The following is a 21,752-nucleotide window of genomic DNA, read 5'->3' on the forward strand; positions in this document are numbered from 1 at the left end:
CAAGTGTGCACACATTAGAATTTGGAGAGGAGAAAGTGAGGACTGCAGATGCTGGAGATCAGAGCTGAAAATGTGTTGCTGGAAAAGCGCAGCAGGTCAGGCAGCATCCAAGGAACAGGAGATTCGACGTTTCGGTCATGAGCCCTTCTTCAGGAAGAAGGCATTCCTGAAGAAGGGCTCAAGCCAGAAACGTAGATTCTCCTGCTCCTTGGATGCTGCCTGACCTGCTGCGCTTTTCCAGCAACACATTTTCAGCTTAGAATTTGGACAGAAGAGTTTATTTTTCAGGTTAGATTTTAAAATAGGCCGCCTTCCTGCTACCGTGGATCAGTTTTGGCTCAATTCTAATATCGAGCCACTTGACATGGCTTTGCAACTGTAGCCCGATGTGTATGCTTCCATCATCAAACAAAGCCCTTGACGAAATGTTTTGATGCCTGTGCAGTCTAACATTCTCCGCGCTAATCCTCCTTGTCCCTGGATTAAGGAAATGGCCAGGGGCACAATGAGGCCCTTTTCTTGATAGCAATGTTGCTGGATCCACACCCGGCCTTTTCCCTGATGTCCAGCAGATCCTTTCTTCCCTAGAGTAAATTTGAATTGGAAGCCTTGATTGAATCTGCCTCCACCATAGTCTCAAGCGGTACATTCCAAATCTGAACCACTTGCTGGGTTAATAAAAAAAATCTTCCCATCATCTCCACTGGTTCCCTTAACCAGTTCCCTTAGATTGATGTCCACTGATTCCCAACTCTTTCACCAATGGGAACAGCTTCTCTCTATCCATTCCATCTGGACCTCTCGTGAATCTGAAGATTTCTTTTTAAAAAAATTAAATCTCCTCTCAGCCCTCAGTGAGGGAGGCTGTCCTTGAGTCAGGAGTTCACCCATAAAACTGGACTCTCTTGTTCCTGGATCCAATGATTCTCTCAGGGCTGTGACGGTACACTGTTTTGTCAAGTTTGCTGGATACAGTTGAGCGATGCACTTTGAAGAGTTCACATCAGGCATGAGGTTAATGCCAGACTAGATCCTGTGTCTGTGGGGCTGATGAATGTTGGTTTAATTTGTGTGCGTTGTTTCTGCAGCAGTTTCTTGACTAACAGCTGATGCTGTAAATCCAGCAACCGCTGGAGCATCCTGCGTTAATTCTATTCATTCTTAGGATGTGGGCATTTCTGGCTGGGCTAATATTTATTGGCCATCCCTATTTGCCCTGGAGAAGGTGGTAGTGAGCTGCTTTCTTAACCCGCTGCAGGCCGTGTGCTGTAGGTAGACCCACGATGCTGTTAGGGAGGTAGTTCCAGGGTAGTGACTCAGTTCCAAGTCAGGATGGTGAGTGGCTTGGAGGGGAACTTGCAGGGAATGGTGTTCCCATGTATCTGCTGCCCTTGACCTTCTAGATGGTAGCGTTCATCTGTTCGGAAGGTGCTGTGTATAAGAAGCGTGTTGCCCTTCATTATTCCCAGTCACTACCTGATTTTACACCAGATTTGCAAAATTACACCAGATTTACGCAAGTCGCAGTTTAAAAGGGAACATAACTAATCATCCAGAAGGAAAAACAGTCAGTAGAACTTGTGAACATATATATTGATTGAACCCATCCTCTACACTTCAATCTGAAACTCTAGTATGATGAATATGTTCATTTCCAAGTATCGCTGCTTGTTTTCTCTCTGGGAGAGTGAACAGAATATTATAAAGTATCCAGTCAGCGTCCTGGTTAAAAATGTGGATGTCGTTAAGGAACGAATTGCTGGAACCGAGCTGATCATGTGTCTCGGCTCAGTGCGACCACCACAAACTCCTCCGCACAACATCTGAAGATCCCTCCTGCCTAGAAAATGTCAGAAAACGATGGCCGGCTCATACTTACTGATTGGAATCTCAACAAAGCCATACAGATGGTCAAGGAAAGCCCCTGGTTTAATCTCAGGTGGCGGCTCGAGGAGGGGCTGCACTTTGTAAATAGCAATGGTTTTCAAGACAAGAACTCGGGTCAGATTTTCTCCGAGTTGACAGCAAACTTGGAGAAAGGTAGCTCTGGAAACAAAAACTGCTGGAAATCAGGGGGTCAGGCAGCACCTGTGGAGAGAAAGCAAGACCATGTCGCAAGTCTAGATGACTCTTCATTGGAACTATTTAGATTTGAGTCACCTAGACTCTGAACGTTGGCTTGCTGTCTCTCCATGGATGTTGCGTGACCCCTCTGATCTCCAGCATTGGTTGTTTTCAGTAATTTGCTCCTAGAAATACAGCTCTTACAGCTACAGAGGGGCTCTGTAGATGATTTGGAGATGCCGATGTTCACCCCAGTCCAACAATGTTAAAAATCACACAACACCAGGTTATAGTCCGACGGGTTTAATTGGAAGCACACTAGCTTTCGGAGCGACGCTCCACAATCACCTGATGAAGGTGCGACCCTCCGAAAGCTAGTATGCTTCCAATTATACCTGTTGGACTATAACCTGGTGTTGTGTGATTTCTAACTGTAGATGACATTCTTTTTGTGCTTTAGAGTTTGATGCAAGTAAGCTGAAGATATTTTCAGCCACCGTGATTCATAGTGAGGCAGCACCCTTCAGCCTCACTCCCACGCACTCTTCTCCTGGTGACTTAGAAGGGGACGAAATCCTTTTCCTTTTAGTTTTCACTCTGATGCTGTTTTGAAAGTTGGTTTCATAGATGTAAACACTTGTCGATCAAGCACATAATCTCAGTTCCAGTGCAATACTGAGGACGGGCTATGTTGGAATGGATTCAGAGTTGCTCTGCAACTATTTGGTTTTGATTGCTCATCCAATTAATTCTTAAAAGTCTTGAGGGTTCCCACCTTTAGCTCAAAATATTTTTTCCTCAAATCCTTTCCCTCTAAACCTCTTGCTCCTTATCTTAAAACCGTGAGTCGAAGAATGGGGTGCTGGAAGAGCATAGCCGGTCAGGCAGCATCCGAGGAGCAGGAGAATCAACGTTTCAGGCATAAGCCTTTCATCAGGAATCAAACTTAAAACTGTGACCCCCTGATTAATAATCCCTCTAATAAAGGGAACAGTTTCTCCCAATTTATCCTGTCTATCCCTCTCTGAACTCCGGACACTTCAAGCAGATTCCCCTCCCCAAACCTTCTCTGATCTAAACTGATATAATCCCAACCTATCAAATCTGACTGTCACTGAAATGCTCCTTCCCAGGCAACATCCTGGTGAATCTCCTCTGCACCGTCTTCAGTGCAATCACATTCTCCCGATAGTCTGGTGACTAGTACTTCAGCTGTGACCTAAATAACATTAACCGCCATAACCTCCACATTCTTGTATTCAATGCCTTAACAATTAAAAACAAGTATCCCATATGCCTTCAAGGATCTATCGACATGCACAGCATAAAACCCTCTGATCCTCTGTGCTTGCCTGGGTCCTGCTCTTCATTATGCACTCCCTTGCCTTGTTAGACCTTTCAGAATGCATTAATAACACCATGTGCCACCTGTTCTGCCCATCTGACCAGCCCGTCTATAGCATCCTGTAGTCGAACGCTTTCCTCCTCACTGTGTACCACAGCCACCAATTTTTGGACAAGCTGTGAATTTACTCGTCATTCTTCCTAAATTCATGTCCAGATCGTGAATGATCATTAATCATCAAGGGTCCCAATACTGAACCGAAGGTACATCTCTGGACACAGTCACAAAAATAGCCTTCTACCATTACCTCCTGCTTCCTGCCACCAAGCCAATTTTAGATCTAATTTGTCAAATTGCCCTGGATCCTATAGGCTCTTAGTTTCTTAACCAGTCTGCCATTCGTGACCTTAATGACGTCCCTGCAGAGTACATCCACTGCTCTACCCTCATCTAGACACCTGCAGACTCGGCAATGCTATGGGTGATTTACTATTAATAAATACAATGTAACTTGATTACAGGAGGGAAATTTGAAATATACTTTTTTTCTCATCATATTCAGTTCGAAATCTTTCATTATCAGATTCAAGAAATTTTTCTTTGCTACACACAATGTCATAACGTTTCGTTGTCTGTTTCAGGTTGTGTGCATGTATTTGAGTGCATGTGTACATGTCCATTTGTGCCTGAGCGTCTGTGCATACGTGTCTGTGTGCATGTCCCTGTGAACATTGTGGAAAGTGAGGACTGCAGATGCTGGAGATCAGAACTGAAAAATGTGTTGCTGGAAAAGCACAGCAGGTCAGGCAACATCCAAGGAGCAGGAGAATCAACGTTTCGGGCATAAACCCTTCTTCAGGAAGAAGGGCTTATGCCCGAAATGTCAATTCTCCAGCTCCTTGGATGGTGCCTGACCTGCTGCGCATTTCCAGCAACACATTTTTCACTATGAACATTGTGCCTAAGTGCATTTACTATCTGTCTGTGCACACCCAAGTGTCCAAGTGCATGTGTCTGTGTGTCTGTCTACATATATACATGTATGTCTGTGTATATACGTGCATCTGAGTGTATGTGCTGTGTCACTCTGCAGATGTGCGAGTGTCTGAGCATGTACATGCATCTGGGTACATGTACACGAGGAGGTTGTAACATCAATGATTGTATTGGCACTACCTCGAGCTCCCATGAGGAGCTTGAACAGTTCATCCACTTTACTAACACCTTCCACCCCAACCTCAAATTTACCTGGACTGTCTCAGACTCCTCCCTCCCCTTCCTAGACACCTCCATTTCTATCTCGGGCAACCGACTCAACAGACATTTACTATAAACCGACTGATTCCCACAGCTACCTAGATTACTCCTCCTCCCACCCTGCCCCCTGTAAAAATGCCATCCCATATTCCCAATTCCTTTACCTCCACCACATGTGCTCCCAGGAGGACCAATTCCAATACCGAACAACCCAAATGGCCTCCTTCTTCAAAGACCGCAATTTCCCCTCCAACATGGTCGGCACGGTGGCACAGTGGTTAGCACTGCTGCCTCACAGCGCCTGAGACCCGGGTTCAATTCCCGACTCAGGTGACTGACTGTGTGGAGTTTGCACGTTCTCCCCGTGTCTGCGTGGGTTTCCTCCGGGTGCTCCGGTTTCCTCCCACAGTCCAAAGATGTGTGGGTCAGGTGAATTGGCCATGCTAAATTGCCCGTAGTGTTAGGTAAGGGGTAAATGTAAGGGTATGGGTGGGTTTCGCTTCGGCGGGTCGGTGTGGACTTGTTGGGCCGAAGGGCCTGTTTCCACACTGTAAGTCTAATCTACCATGGTCGACAATGCTCTCCATCACATCTCCTCCACTTCCCGCTCCTCTGCCCTTGAACCCTGTCCCTCCAATCAGGACAGAACCCCACTGGTCCTCACCTTCCACCCCACCAACCTCCAGATACATCGTATCATCCTTCGTCATTTCCGCTACCTCCAAACAGACCCCACCACCAGGGATATATTTCCCTCCCCTCCCCTATCAGCGTTCTGGAGAGACCACTCCCTCTGCGACTCCCTCATCAGGTCCACACCCCCCACCAACCCAACCTCCACTCCCGGCACCTTCCCCTGCAACCGCAAGAAATGCAAAACTTGTGCCCTCGCCTCCCACCAAGGCCCCAATGAATCCTTCCATATCCTTTGCAAATTCACCTGCACCTCCACACACATCATTTACTGCATCCGCTGCACCCGATGTGGCCTCTGCTACATTGGGGAGACAGGCCGCCTACTTGTGGAACATTTCAGGGAACACCTCTGGGACACCCGCACCAACCAATCCAACCGCCCCGTGGCTGAACACTTTAACTCCCCCTCCCACTCTGCCAATGACATGCAGGCCCTTGGTCTCCTCCATCGCCAGACCCTAACCACACAATGCCTTGAGGAAGAGTGCCTCATCTTCCGCCTAGGAACCCTCCAACCACATGGGACGAATGCAGATTTCTCCAGCTTCCTCATTTCTCCTCCACCCACCTTTTCTCAGTCCCAACCCCCGGATTCACCACTGCCCTCTTGACCTGCAATCTTCTTCCCAACCCCTCCGCCCCCACCACCTCTCCGGCCTATCACCCTCACCCTCACCTCCTTCCACCTATCGTATTCCCAGTGCCCCTCCCCAAAATCCCCTCACCCCTACCTTTTATCTCAGCCCGCCTGGCACACCAGCCTCCTTCCTGAATTTGGGCTTATGCCCGAAACGTCGATTCTCCTGCTCCTCAGATGCTGTCTGGCCTGCTGTGTTTTTCCAGCATCACATTTTTCAACTCTGGGTACATGTATACATGTCAGCGAGTTTGAGAAGATTTGTAGCTCAGGTTGAAGTTCTAGATGTAGGTTTGCTCGCTGAGCTGGAAGGTTCATTTCCAGACATTTTGTCACACTACTAGGACAAGGCAAACCGAGACACGCACGAGAATTCCTAGAAACATGGTATTCCAACCAGAACTCTATCAACAAACACATCAAGTTAGACCCCATCTATCACCCCTGAGAAAACGAACAGGAAATGACATCGCCACCGGAAATGACGTCACCAACCCAAAGAAACCCAAACATATAAATAGAAAGTAGGAATTTATCAACAGTGCTTCAACCGGAGGCCCACTGAAGATGTTACCTAGTAGGGTGACGAAATGTCTGGAAGTGAACCTTCCAGCTCTGCGAGCAAACCTACATCCATGGATACATGTGTCAATGTATGTACGTGTCTGAGTGCGTGTGCTGTGACTCAGTACGTGTGTGTCTGTGTTCACGCGTGTGTATGTGTGTCTATATAAGTCTCTGTGTTCATGTCGTGAGTGATTACGTGTGCATGTTTGATCAGGATTTTCTCGGTGAACTGAGTTTGTGTGTGTGTGTGTGTGTGTGTGTGTGTGTGTGTGCGCGCGCTTTCTCAGGAATGACTGTTTGGATTTATTTGACGTCTCACTGTCAAGTGGAAACATTCTGCCTCTGCTGAGCCCCTCAGCTCCTGGTGAAACAGCATGGTACTGTCCTATCATGGATCAGCCCAAGGGATGCAACTCCAAAGATTTTCCAGACTTTTTAGACTTAAATGGAAAGCAGCTGTTGGACCAGTGCCAGCGTCGATCCAGCACTGTTATTAAAACCATGAATGCCAGGCAGAAACTAACTTTAGAAATTGTTCTGAGACAAATTGGAATTGTTTTCAGTTGCCCCGGAGGCAAGTCTTGAGAACTGGCTCGTGTCTCTCCTGAAATCTGTCTGACGGATGCTATCACAAGCATCTTCCAGAGATGAATGGGGTTGTTTGAATTCCTGTTCATCTAATAAGGGCATCCATCACGATGGAGTCAGGGACACTGAAAATTGTCATGTCTCTACGTCTGTGTCTTTGTGGGTGCCCCCTCCCTCATTTTGTTGTTCCTTCTGTTCTGCATCAATTCTAGTTTGGTGCTTTTTGTCCTCCTGCCAGTGTTTTCTCCACCAGGAAGATGGAAAGTTGCATTTATATGGCAACCTTTCACCACCACAGCATGTCCCAAGCCACCTTGTAACACTTAAGCCCGTTCAAGGCTGAGATAGACCGATCTGTAAAAGTCATGGGGAAAGGGCAGGGGAAGTGGATTTGTGGATTATAAGATCAGCTGTGATCTCACTGAATAGTAGAGCTGACTCAATGGGCTGAATGGCCTATTCTGCTCCAGTGTCATATGGAGGTGTTGCAATCTTAAGGGGAGGGGAACCCAAACAAGGTGTGGCAAGAGCCTCAAACAGCTGTGAGGTGATGGCAGGGAAATCTGCTAATTTTCTTTAATAAAATGGCATTGCTGAATGACGGGCGGAACACTGGGGAAAATCTAGCACAAGAGACGGAACAAGGAAATGGAGTAACATTTTTAACTGGTTTCCTATATCATTGAAATAAGTGTCAGTGTGGTGATACTAGTATTCTTGGCCAAAATGTAGAATTTCTGTCATCAATCACGTTTGGAATCTGCGCTGGTGCCTCTGACTGATCTCCCCTTTACACCCTGTCTGCTGAAGTTACCAGGTTTCACCAGAGTGCGGGCCAATCATTATCCAACACTGCTTTAACTCTTTCAGGGTAATTTTAAAGAGACAGTTGTTGGAAAATTTCCTTTCCTCCCCCAGAATAATCAGTGTTCGCTTGCGAACCTTATTCAACATGACGCAGGATGGCAAGTCCTATGTGCACTCACGATAAATATACAACTTGGTCGCATAGAAAAAAAATTAACACACAGCCTCCGGTGACTGTGCATATTCTACACAGGCGTTCGCCCTGTGTCTGCGTGGGTTTCCTCCGGGTGCTCTGGTTTCCTCCAGGTGCTCTGGTTTCCTCCAGTGATGTGCAGGTTCGGGTGGATTGGCCGTGCTAAACTGCCTCGTAGTGTCCAGGGATGTGCAGGCTGGGTGGGATAGCCAAGGATAATGCAGGGTTACAGGGGAAGGGTAGGGGGGTGTCAGGTCTGTTTGGGATACTCTTCGGGTGGTCGATGGGCTGAATAGCCTGCTTCCACATACAAGGATGCTATTTGTAGATAAGACCATATGCAGGTACTGTTTTTTTTTTAAAAAAAAGCCTATTTTTCTAATCAACCTGTTCAGAGATGTTCTTTCACGCCTCTGGAGCAGGTGGGACTTGAACCCAAGCCTCTCGGTCCAGGAGCGGGGACACTACCCCTGTGCCACAAGGTGGCCCTACTGTCGGGATTCTATAAAACAGTCGTCTTGATTGATAAAATTAAGTAGATGCTTGAGCTGTTAATAATGCACAGCGGTGTTTGAATCTCGATCAGTTAAACATGAGAAGTGTTAGAGTACAGTAATGATTAATTGTTGGTCTTTACCATTTACCACACTAGTGAAACCGCCAATGATTCAGACACATCATCTTTCAGATTTAAACTCCTGAGGACATTTTCTCAAGAGCCCAATCTTTTTATAAGTAGATTTTGCTAGCTGTACGATTGGTGGTGTAGCGGTGTAGTCAATGGGCTAGTAGTCTGATCCCCAGAGTAATGCTCCAGTGAGACCAGATTGAATCTCACCGTGATAGATTTTGGAAATTTGGATTCAGCAGGACATCTGGAATCGAGAATATTTAACCACGTAGCCATTCGTTTAAACATTTAAATAAATTGAAGCCTGATAATGTCTTCTAAATTGCCACAAATTCTGGAAAGAAATGAGAAATTCAAGGGGCTTTATGGACAGATATGGGGGAATCAGTGATTCAGTGAGGCTTCATTGGAGTAGTAATCTGAAAGAGAAAGTGAGGACGGCAGATGCTGGAGATCAGAGTTGAGAGTGAGGTGCTGGAAAAGCACAGTGGGTCAGGCAATATCCAAGGAGCAGGAGGAAGGGCTTATGCCTGAAACGTCGATTCTCCTGCTCTTCGGATGCTGCCTGACCTGCTGTGCTTTTCCAGCACCACTCTCGACTAGTAATCTGGAGACCCAGGGTAATTCTCTGGACATATGGCTTCAATTGCCATCTTGGGAGCTGAGGGAGTTTAAGTTCAATGAATAAACCTAGAGCATAAATCAAACCACAGTTATGGTCCCAACTATCAGCGACTGATGTAGAAACCATCTGGTTCCCTTTAGGGACAGGAATTTGCTGTCCTCAGCTGGTCTCCCCTATATGTGACTCCAGACCCACAGCCAGCTGGTTGATTCTTCCTGCCCCGATTAAATGCCTCTATTTCTGTGAACCAAACCGTTTTTTTAAAAAATCACTGATTGGAGGCAGGTCCTGCCACCCGAAGCTTCATCTTCATCCTAGCTACTGGAGTCACGTCAGTGAACGTTCCCCATCTGTGTTTGTTCCTTTGTATTGTACCAGGCCAGGGAGAAAATGGAACATCTTTAATGTTGTGGCCGACTTTGTTCATTTCTACACTCCTCACGTACACACGCAAATATGCACACACATGCACGTACGCACTCATATGCACATATGTGCACACATTCATTTGCACACGCATGCACATGCATGTATACCCATGCATGTACATGTAACACACACAGGCACAAATTCACACAGGTGCACACTTGTGCGCGCACACACACATTCACACACACACACACACACATTATCCTCCCCAGTTACAGAACTAGGGTGGCCTGAGCTGGCTAGAGATAAAAAGGATAGGAGAGAGATGAACCAATTAACAGACGCAAAATACATTAAGCAGATTGTGGCAGAAAAGTCAAAAGTAAACCTGCTCCTCTGTAACAGCCTTGATCCGTGATTTATGACTGCCTCATGTCTGATGTTAGCAGCTAAAGTCCAGAGTGGAAATTATTTAATTATGCATTACACCAGGCAGTAATAATTCATTGCATTAGGAAGGCACTTGGTGACCATGAGCAGATAAGTGCGAGTACACAACCGTGTTTATGGTGAATCTGAGAATCATTGTCCATATTTATCTCGAGGTTGTCTTAACAAAACGTCACCGAGTATGATTGCGCACAAACACAAAGCTTTTGCCTAACCTGAATTTCCTCCATCATCCTTTGTATTTGATCCCATAATAGATGGCAGTGATGGATATTGCTAGTGTCCACGTGCCTGTGGTCATGCTGATGATGGCTTGCTTGTGGTGTGCTAATACACAGATTGTGATCTATGTAATCAATGACCACGATTGACATTGTGAATAGAATAATGGCTGGTCAGGGATCCTTTGCCCAGAATGTGATAGAGCTGTGACTTACAACATGATCAAGTCTAGAAATATCAGGGGGCTGATAATGGTGTGGCAGTAATGTCACTGAACTCCAATCTAGAACCCAACGAAGAATGAGGGAGAATCCCATAGAGACCAAGAAAATTCCAATAGGGTTGCTGACTATCGCAGAATCCCTACAGAGTGAAGGCAGGCCCTTTGGCCCATCGAGTCTACACCGACCCTCTGAAGAGCATCCTACCCTGTAACCCTGCATATTTCTGATGGCCAATCCACCTGGTCTGCACATCCATGCACGCTATCAGCAACTTCCCAATGCCAGTCTACACATCTCTGTATCTGTGGGAGGAAACCAGAACACCTGGAGGAAACCCATGCAGACACTGGGAGAATGTGCAAACTCCACACAGACAGTTGCCTGAAGGTGGAATCGAACCCAGGGCCCTGGCACTGAGGGAAGCAGCGTTAATTACTGAGTCAGAGTAAAAACAGGATGGATGTTCTTGATGACTGGGGAGTCCAGAACTAGAGGTCAGTCTAAGGATATCGGGAGGGTCATTTGAGACTGCAATGAGGAGAAATGTCTTCGCCCAATGAGTTTTGAGCCCATGGAATTGTCTGCTGCAAAAAAGCAGTTGAGGCCAAAACATCGTTTTCAAAAAGGAATGTGGTATAGTTCTTCAAGGTAAAAGAAATCAAAGGGTATAGGGAGAAAGAAGAAGGTACTGATTTGGATGACAAGCCATGATCATATTGAATGGTGAAGCAGGACCGAAGGCTGAATGGCCTGTTCCTGCTCCTAGTTTCTCAGTTTCTACAGTAATGTTCTGGGCCACGGGATCACCACAGCAGATCTGGAATTCAAAACGCTAGCCAAATGGTGACCATGTGACCTCTGACCATTGATAACCCTCCTCACTCACAAATGTCCGATAGAGAAGGAAATCTGCTGTCCTTAGCTGGTCTGGCCTGTGTGTGACTCCAGATCCACAGCAATGTGTTTGATTCTTAACCGTCCTGTGGGCAATTATGGATGAGGAATAAATGCTGAGCTATACAGTGATGTCCTTGTTCAAGGAATGAAACAAAAAGTCCTTCACATCGCCTCAGGTCCACGCTCATTTGCAAATGTCATACAGTTGAAGGAGAAAGACTTAGTGACTCGGGTCAAGATTCTGGAACTCTCTTCCAAGACATTGTGTGTCTACCTAGAGCAGGTGGACTGCAGTGGTTCAAGAAGGCAGCTCACCCCCACATTTTTAAGAGGCAACTAGGGACGGGCAATGGATGCTGGCCCAGCCAGAGATACCCACATCCCTCTAGTGAATTAAAAAAGCATTGATGTATCTCTTCCTCACCAGATATCTCAAAGTTGTCCACAGCCAATGTCTTGGTTTTGAAATGTAGCCACTGTTGTCATGTGAGAAATTGTGCAGGCAATTCCACACCTAGTGACAGTAATGTGATACTTACTGGACTATGTGATGTCCTTTGGGCGATGACCCTCGGGCATAACACTGGAGACAACTGTGCTCTTCTTCAACATCACGTCAGAGAATCCTTTACATTCACCTGAGTGTGAACCACATTCAGAAGTGCTCCAACAGTGCAGCACTCCCTCAGTACCGCCCTGGGAGGGCAAGCAACTTTCTGATTTTGCTATTCAAGCAGCTGAAGTAAGGTTTGAACCCAGGCGTGAGGGCCAATCGTTGAATCCTAGTCTGTGTCACATGTGAGGCAAGGGCGAGAATCAGCGCAGCCAATAAGGGAAGGCGACAGCCTGGTGGTATTATCATTGGACTGTTAATCCAAAGACCCGGGGATGTTGTGAGGACCCAAGTTCAAATCCTACTACAGCCAGATGATGAAATTTAAATTGAATAAAAATCTGGACATATCATCTAATGATGACTGAAACCATTGTTAATTGTTGGGAAAACCCATCTGGCTCATTAATGTCCTTTAGAGAAGGAAACTGCCATTGTTACCTTCTCTGGACTACACGTGCTCCAGGCCAACAGTAGTGTGGTTAACTCTTAACTGCCCTCTGGAATGAACAATAAATACTGTCTAACCAGTGATGCCCTCGCCCCATGAATGACAATAAACAAAATTGAAGTAAGTTTTCGAGATCCATTTCTGATATCTGATATTTTGATGGAATTAAAGTTTTGTCACTCTTGATAACTGAACAGTTTTGTTATAAAAGTCAAGTTTGTTTTGGCTTTTCAGGATATGAACTGAAATCTTGCAAGAATAGACAGGATATAGATTTATGGTTTACGCATAATTGAGTTAACATTTTACTGATATACAAGCAAATAGCTGGAAACCTAAGATGCTTGTGCATTTGTTGAACACAATTCAAATGTGATGTGAAATATTGATTAAGTGAATTTCTATTGAAAGCAGGTCAAGTGTACAAAAACAGTTAGATGGTTGATGTTCGTTTGATCTCAGATTGGCTGCCGAGTGGCTGAAAATGTACAGTTTCTGTTTGAAATAGGTGTGTGTGTATGTGTTTACGTGTGTGTGTGTGTGTGTGTGTGTACGTGTTTGCCCGCGTGTGTTTGTGCGCGTGTTGTTATGAAGATGTCGGTGTACTGTACCTTTAAGAGACTTAAACGTTAGCAGAACTACCTGACAGCACCAACTGTTCTGAATAAGATACAATGTAGCATGTGGTCCAGCAGCTAGGGTAGCTGGTTACCTGGAAATGACAAAACTGATTAGAATTTGGCCAAACAGTTTAAATTGTACCCCAAAAAGTACCAAGCTCCAACCAAGTTTGAATTAGTTATATTGACAATCTTAAAAGCCAATGACACAATCTGATGCTTTGCGAGTATAAAACTGGGGAAAATTGAACAGTTGGGGGGAGAACTGCCAAGACACCAGCATGTACTGTACAGACTGCCCAAGAAATAGCTCTCTAAAAGGTATCTTTATCGATCAGTAATTTATGAAACAGAAATCCCTAAGAAGAAGACCGAGGAAGATACAAAGAGATGATTTGACATCTGGCTGGTTTTGAAAATTTGAATTTTGGGAAATCTTTATCGGGGGTTTTTAATCAAACTAGTATTGTAGAAGGGGTAGGTAAAAATAGGTTAGAGGAAGGAGTTGTAAATGGTTGTTAGTTAATTATTCTCTGTTATACCTTAAGAAATAAAGTTGTTAATTTTTGCTTTAAATAGTTCTTGACCTCTCAAATTTTCGCCGGTTACTGCACGGGATAAATCTTTTCTGTGTTGCTGGTTTAAGTTAAGCAGGAGGGTTTACCCTGTGTCATAACAGTGTGTGTATGCATTTGCGTGTGTGTCCATGTGTTTGCATGTATTTGTGTGTTTGTGTATGTATGTGTTTGTATTTGCATGTATTTGTGTTTGCACACCTGTGTATGCGTTTGCTTGTATGTGTTTACGCATTTGCATGTATTTGTGTGTATACGTTTGCATGTATTTGTGTTTGTGCATGTGTATGCGTTTGCAAGTGTTTGTGTGTTTGCGCGCGTGTGTATGCGTTTGCATGTATTTGTGTGTTTGCGTGTGTGTATGCGTTTGCATGTGTTTGCGTGCTTGTGTATGCATTTGCATGTATTTGTGTGTTTGCGCGTGTTTGCATTTGCATGTGTTTGTGTGTTTGCGCGTGTGTATGCGTTTGCATGTATTTGTGTGTTTGCGTGTGTGTATGCATTTGCATGTGTTTGAGCACGTGTGTATGTGTTTGCATGTGTTTGCGTGCTTGTGTATGCATTTGCATGTATTTGTGTGTTTGCGCATGTGTTTGCATTTGCATGAGTTTGCATGTGTTTGTGCGTGTGTATACGTTTGCATGTGTTTGTGTGTTTGCGCGCATGTATGCGTTTGCATGTGTTTGTGTGTTTGCCCGCGCACATGTGTGCGCATTTGCATGTGTTTGTGTGTTTGCACGTGTGTGTGTGTGTGTTCAGGCCTTTTCAGAGACCCATGTGTATGGGTGCAGGCTGATGTTTTGTTTTAGTACTTGGGGACTGTTGCACTGTAGAGAATACCATCCTTCAATGGAGGTGTTAAATTGAGACCCCCCTCTGTCCACCCAGGTTTCATTATCAGATCCCATGCCTCTATTGAGATGAAACAAAGCTAAATTGGAAAGGGAGTTCTGAAGAGGACCTCAGGAGCCTGCACTGGGGTGTAGGTGGCTCAGTGAATGGACAAAAATTTGAAAAATGAAGTACATGAGAAGCTGAAATTGTCCATTTTGGCAGAAAGAATAAAACAGAAGCAGATTATCTAAATGCTGCTAGATTACCAGGTACAGGGATACACAGAGATCTGCGTGTCCTAGTGCATAAATCACAGAAAGTTAGTATGCAGGTTCAGCAAGTAATCAGAAGAGCTAATAGGATGTTATGTTTTATTGTGAGGGGAATTGAATGCAAGGGAAGGGTTGCTATGCTTCAGTTAAACAAGGCATTGGTGAGTCTGCATCTGGACATTTGGTGAGTCCGTACAGTCCTGTTTGTCATACCTACAGAAGGATGTTAAAGGATTGGCAGCCGTTCAGAGGAGGTTTACTAGACTAATCCCTGAAGTGAGTGAATTACTTTGTGAGGAAAGGCTGGACAGACTGGGTCCTCTGAGATTTCTTGCTCCACAGACATTGCCTAACCTGCTGACAATTCCCAGCATTTTCTGTTTTTATTTCCAGTTAAATAGGAGTTAATCACATTGCTGCTGTGTGTTTGTGTTGCTGTGTTTGTCCATGGTCCAAAATGACAAGATCAAAAGTACTTTATAGTGTTATTGCACAGAAGGAGGCCATTCAGCCCATTGTGCCTGCACTAGCTTGTTAAATGAGCTGTATTGCCCAGTAGCAATCTCCTGCTATCTTCCCGTGTTTGTAAACTTTCATTAGTTGTGAAGTGCTTTGCGATCTCCTGAGATCCCACAACACGGGTCGTGAATAATAATGCATGGGCTCTCTGAAGCGTCTTTCTTTCTTTCCTTGTCGTGGTTAATGACCATTGTTTGATGATTTTGTGAGCAGGTTTTTCACAGCTTGTGTCCCTGGTTTTATCTTTGCTCTAAAGCAGCCCTTTGTCTATCTGTGCATCAGGCTCTGTGGGAGAAAACACTGAAAGCTGAGGGCACACCGTTGCACAAGTACTACAACATCTGGAAAAAACTGAGAGAGAAGGAGATTATAATGGAGATCACTGGCAAGGAGAGGGTACGTAGAAATGTCTTGAGAAATGTTCTTAGTATCATGCTGCTCCACACAACTTCACATCTTCTTCGGGAAAAGGATTTGTGAGTTTCAGAGAGTGAACGACTTTAGGCATTTTGAAAAGATTAGCAATTCGTGAAAGTCCCTGATTTCCTGAAACTGAACTCCAATGAAGAACATAGAAATATCTCAACGGAAACTGGTATCCCGTCAACCAGTCACCCTTTATTTACATGTCCACAGTACATGAACTCTGACCAGTCAGCTCAGAGCCCGTCCCCAGAGGCTGTCTGAGACTCCTGTTCATATCTGTCAGCCAGAGTTCCCTGATTGGCCCCAGGATAACAGCGACTGGAAGAAAGTGAGGACTGCAGATGCTGGAGAGTCCAAGTGGGAAAGTGTGGTGCTGGAAAAGCACAGCAGGTCAGGCAGTATCTGAGGAGCAGGAGAATCGACATTTCAGGCATACGCTCTTCAGGAGTGTCTTCTTCAATTGCTGATGCAGGGCTTGTGCCTGAAACATCGACTCTCCTGCTCCTCGGATGCTGCCTGACCTGCTGTGCTTTTCCAGCGCCACACTTTTCAACCCAGGTTAACAGCCCCAATCAGGAAACTCATAATCAGTGAGATCCACCTGGCCAATCTCGTTGCAATCACTACAAACGTGCCGTGGACAAATCCCGTTCAACAAGTAAGATTTTTGTCATGTTCTCTCAACATCCATGTGTCCTGTGGTTATTGCATCGCCCAGTTCCAAGTGTATTCACAGCTGTTCAGGTTGCAGCAGCCAGCCCCCTCCTCAACACTCGGCTGAACCTTGAATGCCTTTGTTTCTGAGTATGGGAGGATTCCAAGTGTCAGCCTCCTCTCACTGGAGTTAACGGCTGCACTTGTTAGTTACTGAGGGGTTGGGGCAGGAGAAGTGGTTGAGTGTCTTGCACCTAGCTGCTTACTGTGGCTTGTTAATACAAATGGGGTCAGTTTGAACTGTCCTGCTTCCTGTATTCACATTGTTGGATACTGAACATGCCCAGCTCGTTCATGGAGCCACTTGGGATGTGTGCCATTGAAGCGACCCAACCAAGGCTATCAGCGGCTGGGAATGGGGAGTATTGTTTCTTTAAAATAAAGGCTGTGCTTTATTAAACCTGCAGCACAACACCGTCAGTTTAGCTAAATTATAGATCCAGCCTGAGGACATTGAGTTTCGGTGCCAGACTCTCAACTTAAACAAACGGCAAGTATTGAAGATCCACGTTCGGGTTTATCGAGAAGAGACGCTGATGGGAGAAGTTAGGTATTGCAGAGTTGAAAGGCAGGAGATTGACAGCGGGAGCGGGCCGTTTGCTGAGCCAGTACAGACATGATGGGCCAAATCGCCCACCCCCCCCCCCCCCCCCCCCCCCCCCAACCTGTAGTCCTGCTGTAATTCTGTGTAAACTGTCAGATAGCTACATGGATCTCATAGCCCTGCGGTGGAGATTTTGACATGAGCTCAAACAACCATATCACTCATAAATCTCAAATGGTTCAAATTGTGGGCAGAATGTATACTTGTCCTGCCTTGATGTGGTACAGCAGTATTGTCCCCACCCCTGGACCAGGAGGGCCGAGTTGAAGTTCCACCTGCTCCAGAGGTGTGTTGTAACATCTCCAAACAGGTCGATTCAAAAGATTGGTTAAACTTAAAATACCTGTCTTCTTGCACAGGTGGCGAAGTCCCACTTTACTCCTTGAGAGGGTCTCTCATATTAAAAAGAACCTTGTTCTTATCGAATATTTAATGAAACCGGAGCCACCAATGGCGCTTTTGGGAAACTAATGGTGGAAGAGCAAAGTCAAACTTCAATACTTTATTTCAAAGAGGGTGAATGGGGTTAGCCTCCTCGGTTTTGAAGATGTTTTGAAGTTCTAACTGTGTGAGCCATTCACCCATCAGCGTCAGTGTTTCAGAGGTTTGTTGCACAAGCTGTTTTGAGTAATTGAGCTTGGTGAAACTTTCCAAGCTGTAACTTCATCAGTGAAGTTCTTGGCTTAAAAAATAGCCACTGGAATATACAGTTTGGAAATAGGTGAATGCTTTAAAAGGAGTAGAATCTTAACAGGACTTATGCACTTAATGGTAAGGTCCTAGGGAGTGTTGCTGAACAAAGAGACGTTGGAGTGCAGGTTCATAGCTCCTTGAAAGTGGAGTCACAGGTAGATAGGATAGTGAAGAAGGTGTTTGGTATGCTTTCCTTTATTGGTCAGAGTATTGAGTACAGGAGTTGGGAGGTTATGTTGCGGCTGTACAGGATATTGGTTAGTCCACTGTTGGAATATTGTGTGCAATTCTGGTCTCCTTCATATTGGAAGGATGTTGTGAAACTTGAAAGGGTTCAGAAAAGATTTACAAGGATGTTGCCAGGGTTGGAGGATTTGAGCTACAGGGAGAGGCTGAACAGGCTGGGGCTGTTTTCCCTGGAGGGTCAGAGGCTGAGGGGTGACCTTGTAGAGGTTTACAAAATCATGAGGGGCATGGATAGGGTAAATAGGCAAAGTCTTTTCCCTGGGGTCAGGGAGTCCAGAGCTAGAGGGCATAGGTTTAGAGTGAGAGTGAGAGGGGAAAGATATAAAAGAGACTTATAGGGCAACTTTTTCACGCAGAGGGTGGTACGTGTATCAAATGAGCTGCCAGAGGAAGTGGTGGAGGCTGGTACAATTGCAACATTTAAGAGGCATTTGAATAGGAAGGGTTTGGAGGGATATGGGCCGAGTGCTGGCAGGTACAAGATGATTAGGGATTTAGATAGGGTTGATAGTGAGAACCTTTTTCCGCTAATGGAGTCAGCTGTTACTAGGGGACACAGCTTTAAATTAAGGGGTGGTAGGTATAGGACAGATGTTAGGGGTAGATTCTTTACTCACCGGTTGTGAGTTCATGGAATGCCCTGCCAGTAGCAGTGGTGGACTCTCCCTCTTTATGGTCATTTAAGCGGGCATTGGATAAGCATATGGAGGTTATTGGGCTAGTGTAGGTTAGGTAGGCTTCGGTCGGCGCAACATCGAGGGCTGAAGGGCCTGTACTGCGCTGTATTTTTCTGTTCTATGTTCTGGTTGGGACAGGTTGGACCAAAGGGTTTGTTTCCATGCTGTACATCTCTGACTCTATGACTCTATAACTCTATAACTGAGTCCAGAAACACAACTGGTTATGTTTGTTTCCACAGTCGGCCTCCCTAGAAATTAATTATTTTGGGTGTTAAGTGTATTTTTAATTTTTCAAATGTTTCTGGTTCGCTTCAGCCTGTCTGGTGCCAGAGAGGATGCAGTGCTGGTCAGGTTTCTTGAGATACCAGTTTCATCTTGTCCTTATCATGTTTCCACAATGTTTAAAAGGCATTGTGTGTCGTGCTGTGAGGAGTCCAGTGGTAACACCGAGCAACCTAAGCAGTAATGAGTCTTAATAGAATGTCACTTTTAAGAACACCTTTGCATATCTCTGGGCACGAATGCTTCTATGCAGATAGGGAAATACCTTTTGATGAGACCCCGTCTCAGTGTTTTAAGTCAGTGCACGTAAAACAGACTTTGTAGTAAATGCTTATTTCATATTTCATGTTCTCGCCACTTTCCCTCACCAGCTGGAAGACCTGGATTTCCCCGAGATCAAACGCAGGAAGTTGCAGGAGAGAAAAGAGAAAGACAAGAAAGAGTTCAAGGATCTCTTTGAGTCTGACAGTGACTCTGATGATGAAAGCAGTGTGCTTAAATCTAAAGGTATGTTTTGCAAATGGACTGGATGTGGGGGCCAGGGGTATGAGGGACTACTCGAGTTTTGTTTAAAAGGAGAAGAAAACAGCCCCAAATCAATAATTCCAATCTCAGGGAACAGAACAGATGGCAGGAACTGAGAGAGAGATGGACAGTGTGTGTGGATGTGTACATAGGCTGCTAGCAGTGCAAAGTAATAGGCACAACACTGGAGCATGTTAAAGTCCTGCCTGGTTATACAGTAATACAGAACTTGAATATTGCTGAGAAAGAGACATTTGCCAAGGCTTTTTATCTTGCATTTATCAGGACAAGTTGCAAGAAGACCAATTTAACAGGGAAGCCAGCATTTATGCTGTCTGACGGGCAAGTGCAGTTGAAGATAGAGTCTGCTGGCGAGAGACCTCAATGTAGAGAATGCAACAAGTTACTGACAACTGACAGTTGACAGCTAGAGTCTGGTTACAGTTTTAAACCAGGTTAACTCAGATTGGTTAAGGCATTGCCCTGTGGAACGAACTAGTGAATGGTTCTTAGCTGCTTTGTTAACTTGAAACAGGTCTGGTGTGGGTATGTTCTTTCTGTCTGCAACAAACAGGGCTGTGCATATTTATTTATATAGTTTTACAGTATTCGGATTGCACCACATTGCAAGCCTCCTTGACAGTCCTCAATTGATTGCAGCATAATTCAGCACAAAACTCAGGACAGGGTCCAACATTAGATGTGATTTGCAATTCAACACCATTTGGAATCCTGTGTGCAGTTTTGGGCTCCATATCTCAGGAAGGATGTACTGGCAATGGAATGGGTCCAGAGGAGATTCATGGGAATGGTCCCAAGGATGAAAAGCTTAACATATGAGGAACATTTGACACTCTGGATTTATAGCTGAAAATGTGTTGCTGGAAAAGCGCAGCAGGTCAGGCACGCATCCAAGGAACAGGAGATTCGACATTTCGGGCATAAGCCCTTCTTCAGGCCCGAAACGTCGAATCTCCTGTTCCTTTGATGCTGCCTGACCTGCTGCGCTTTTTCAGCAACACATTTTCAGCTCTGATCTCCAACATCTGCAGTCCTCACTTTCTCCACTCTGGATTTATACTCAATGGAGTTAGAAGGTTGGGGGAGGAGGATACATACAGAATACTGAATGCTCTGGACAGAATGGATGTTGGGAAGATGTTTCCCTTGGTAGGAGACACTCGGACCCGAGGGCACAGTCTGGGAGTAAAGGGAAGGCTCTTTAGAACGGCGATCAGGAGCAACGTTTTCAGCCAGAGAGTAGGGAATCTATGGGATTTACAGCCACAGAGGGCTGTGAAGGCCAGGGCATTGAGTATATTTAAGACAGAGACAGATAGGTTGGTGATTGTCAAAGGGATCAACTGTTACATAGGAAAAGTGGGAGAATGGGGTTGAGAAACCCATCAGCCATGGTTAAATGGCAGAGCAGATCTGATGGGCTGAATGGCCTAACTTCTGCTCCTATGTCTAGCACTGCATTGGTCCCACCTGCCCTCTCCGGGTTACGTAAAGGAGTCCATGGCAGTATTTTAACAAAGAGCGGGGCCATTTTCTCCAGTTTCCCGACCAATGTTTAATCTCTTTATCAGCATCACAAAAACAGGTTATCTTGTCATGACCACGTTACTGTTTGAGAGAGCTTCTGTGTACAATTGGCTCTCGTGTTTTCCACAACACAACAGCAACGGCACTTCAAAAGTGCATAATTAGCTGCAAAGCAATGTGGGACCTCCCATGGTGGTTATAGGTGCTACACAAATGCCAGTCTGACTTTAAAGGTAGTCACTGATGAATCCAGTGGAGAATTTGGGAGAAATAATTTTTCCCTGGAGAGAATTGAATTGAATTTATTGTCCTGTGTACTGAGGCACAGTAAAAGGCTTTGTCTTGCGAGCGATACAGGCAGATCACAGAGTTAAGTAGCATAGATAAGTAAATAATAGGTAAACAGTGGAAAAAACATAAACACAGGTACAGGTGAATGTTAAAAGTTTGTGAGTCCATTCAGTATTCTAACAACAGTAGGGTGGAAACTATTTCGAAACCGGTTGGTGTGTGTGTTCAGGCATCTGTACCTTCTCCCTGATGATAGAGGTTGTAGAAAAACATTGCCAGGGTGGGAT

The 21,752-nt window shown here is 45.2% G+C and overlaps 1 protein-coding gene across 1 annotated transcript in view; it reads left to right on the forward strand.

Annotated features, from left to right (window-relative positions):
• noc2l (NOC2-like nucleolar associated transcriptional repressor) overlaps positions 1-21,752 on the forward strand; it is a 198,610-nt gene that overhangs the window by 149,710 nt on the left and 27,148 nt on the right. The window contains exons 16-17 of the mRNA XM_060851925.1: positions 15,739-15,852; positions 19,473-19,608. Of these exons, the coding sequence (XP_060707908.1) occupies positions 15,739-15,852; positions 19,473-19,608 (250 nt within the window). The remainder of the gene's footprint in view (positions 1-15,738; positions 15,853-19,472; positions 19,609-21,752) is intronic.

The sequence above is a fragment of the Hemiscyllium ocellatum genome, chromosome 37 (assembly GCF_020745735.1).
Source record: "Hemiscyllium ocellatum isolate sHemOce1 chromosome 37, sHemOce1.pat.X.cur, whole genome shotgun sequence".
In the NCBI taxonomy this organism is placed as follows: Eukaryota; Metazoa; Chordata; class Chondrichthyes; order Orectolobiformes; family Hemiscylliidae; genus Hemiscyllium; species Hemiscyllium ocellatum.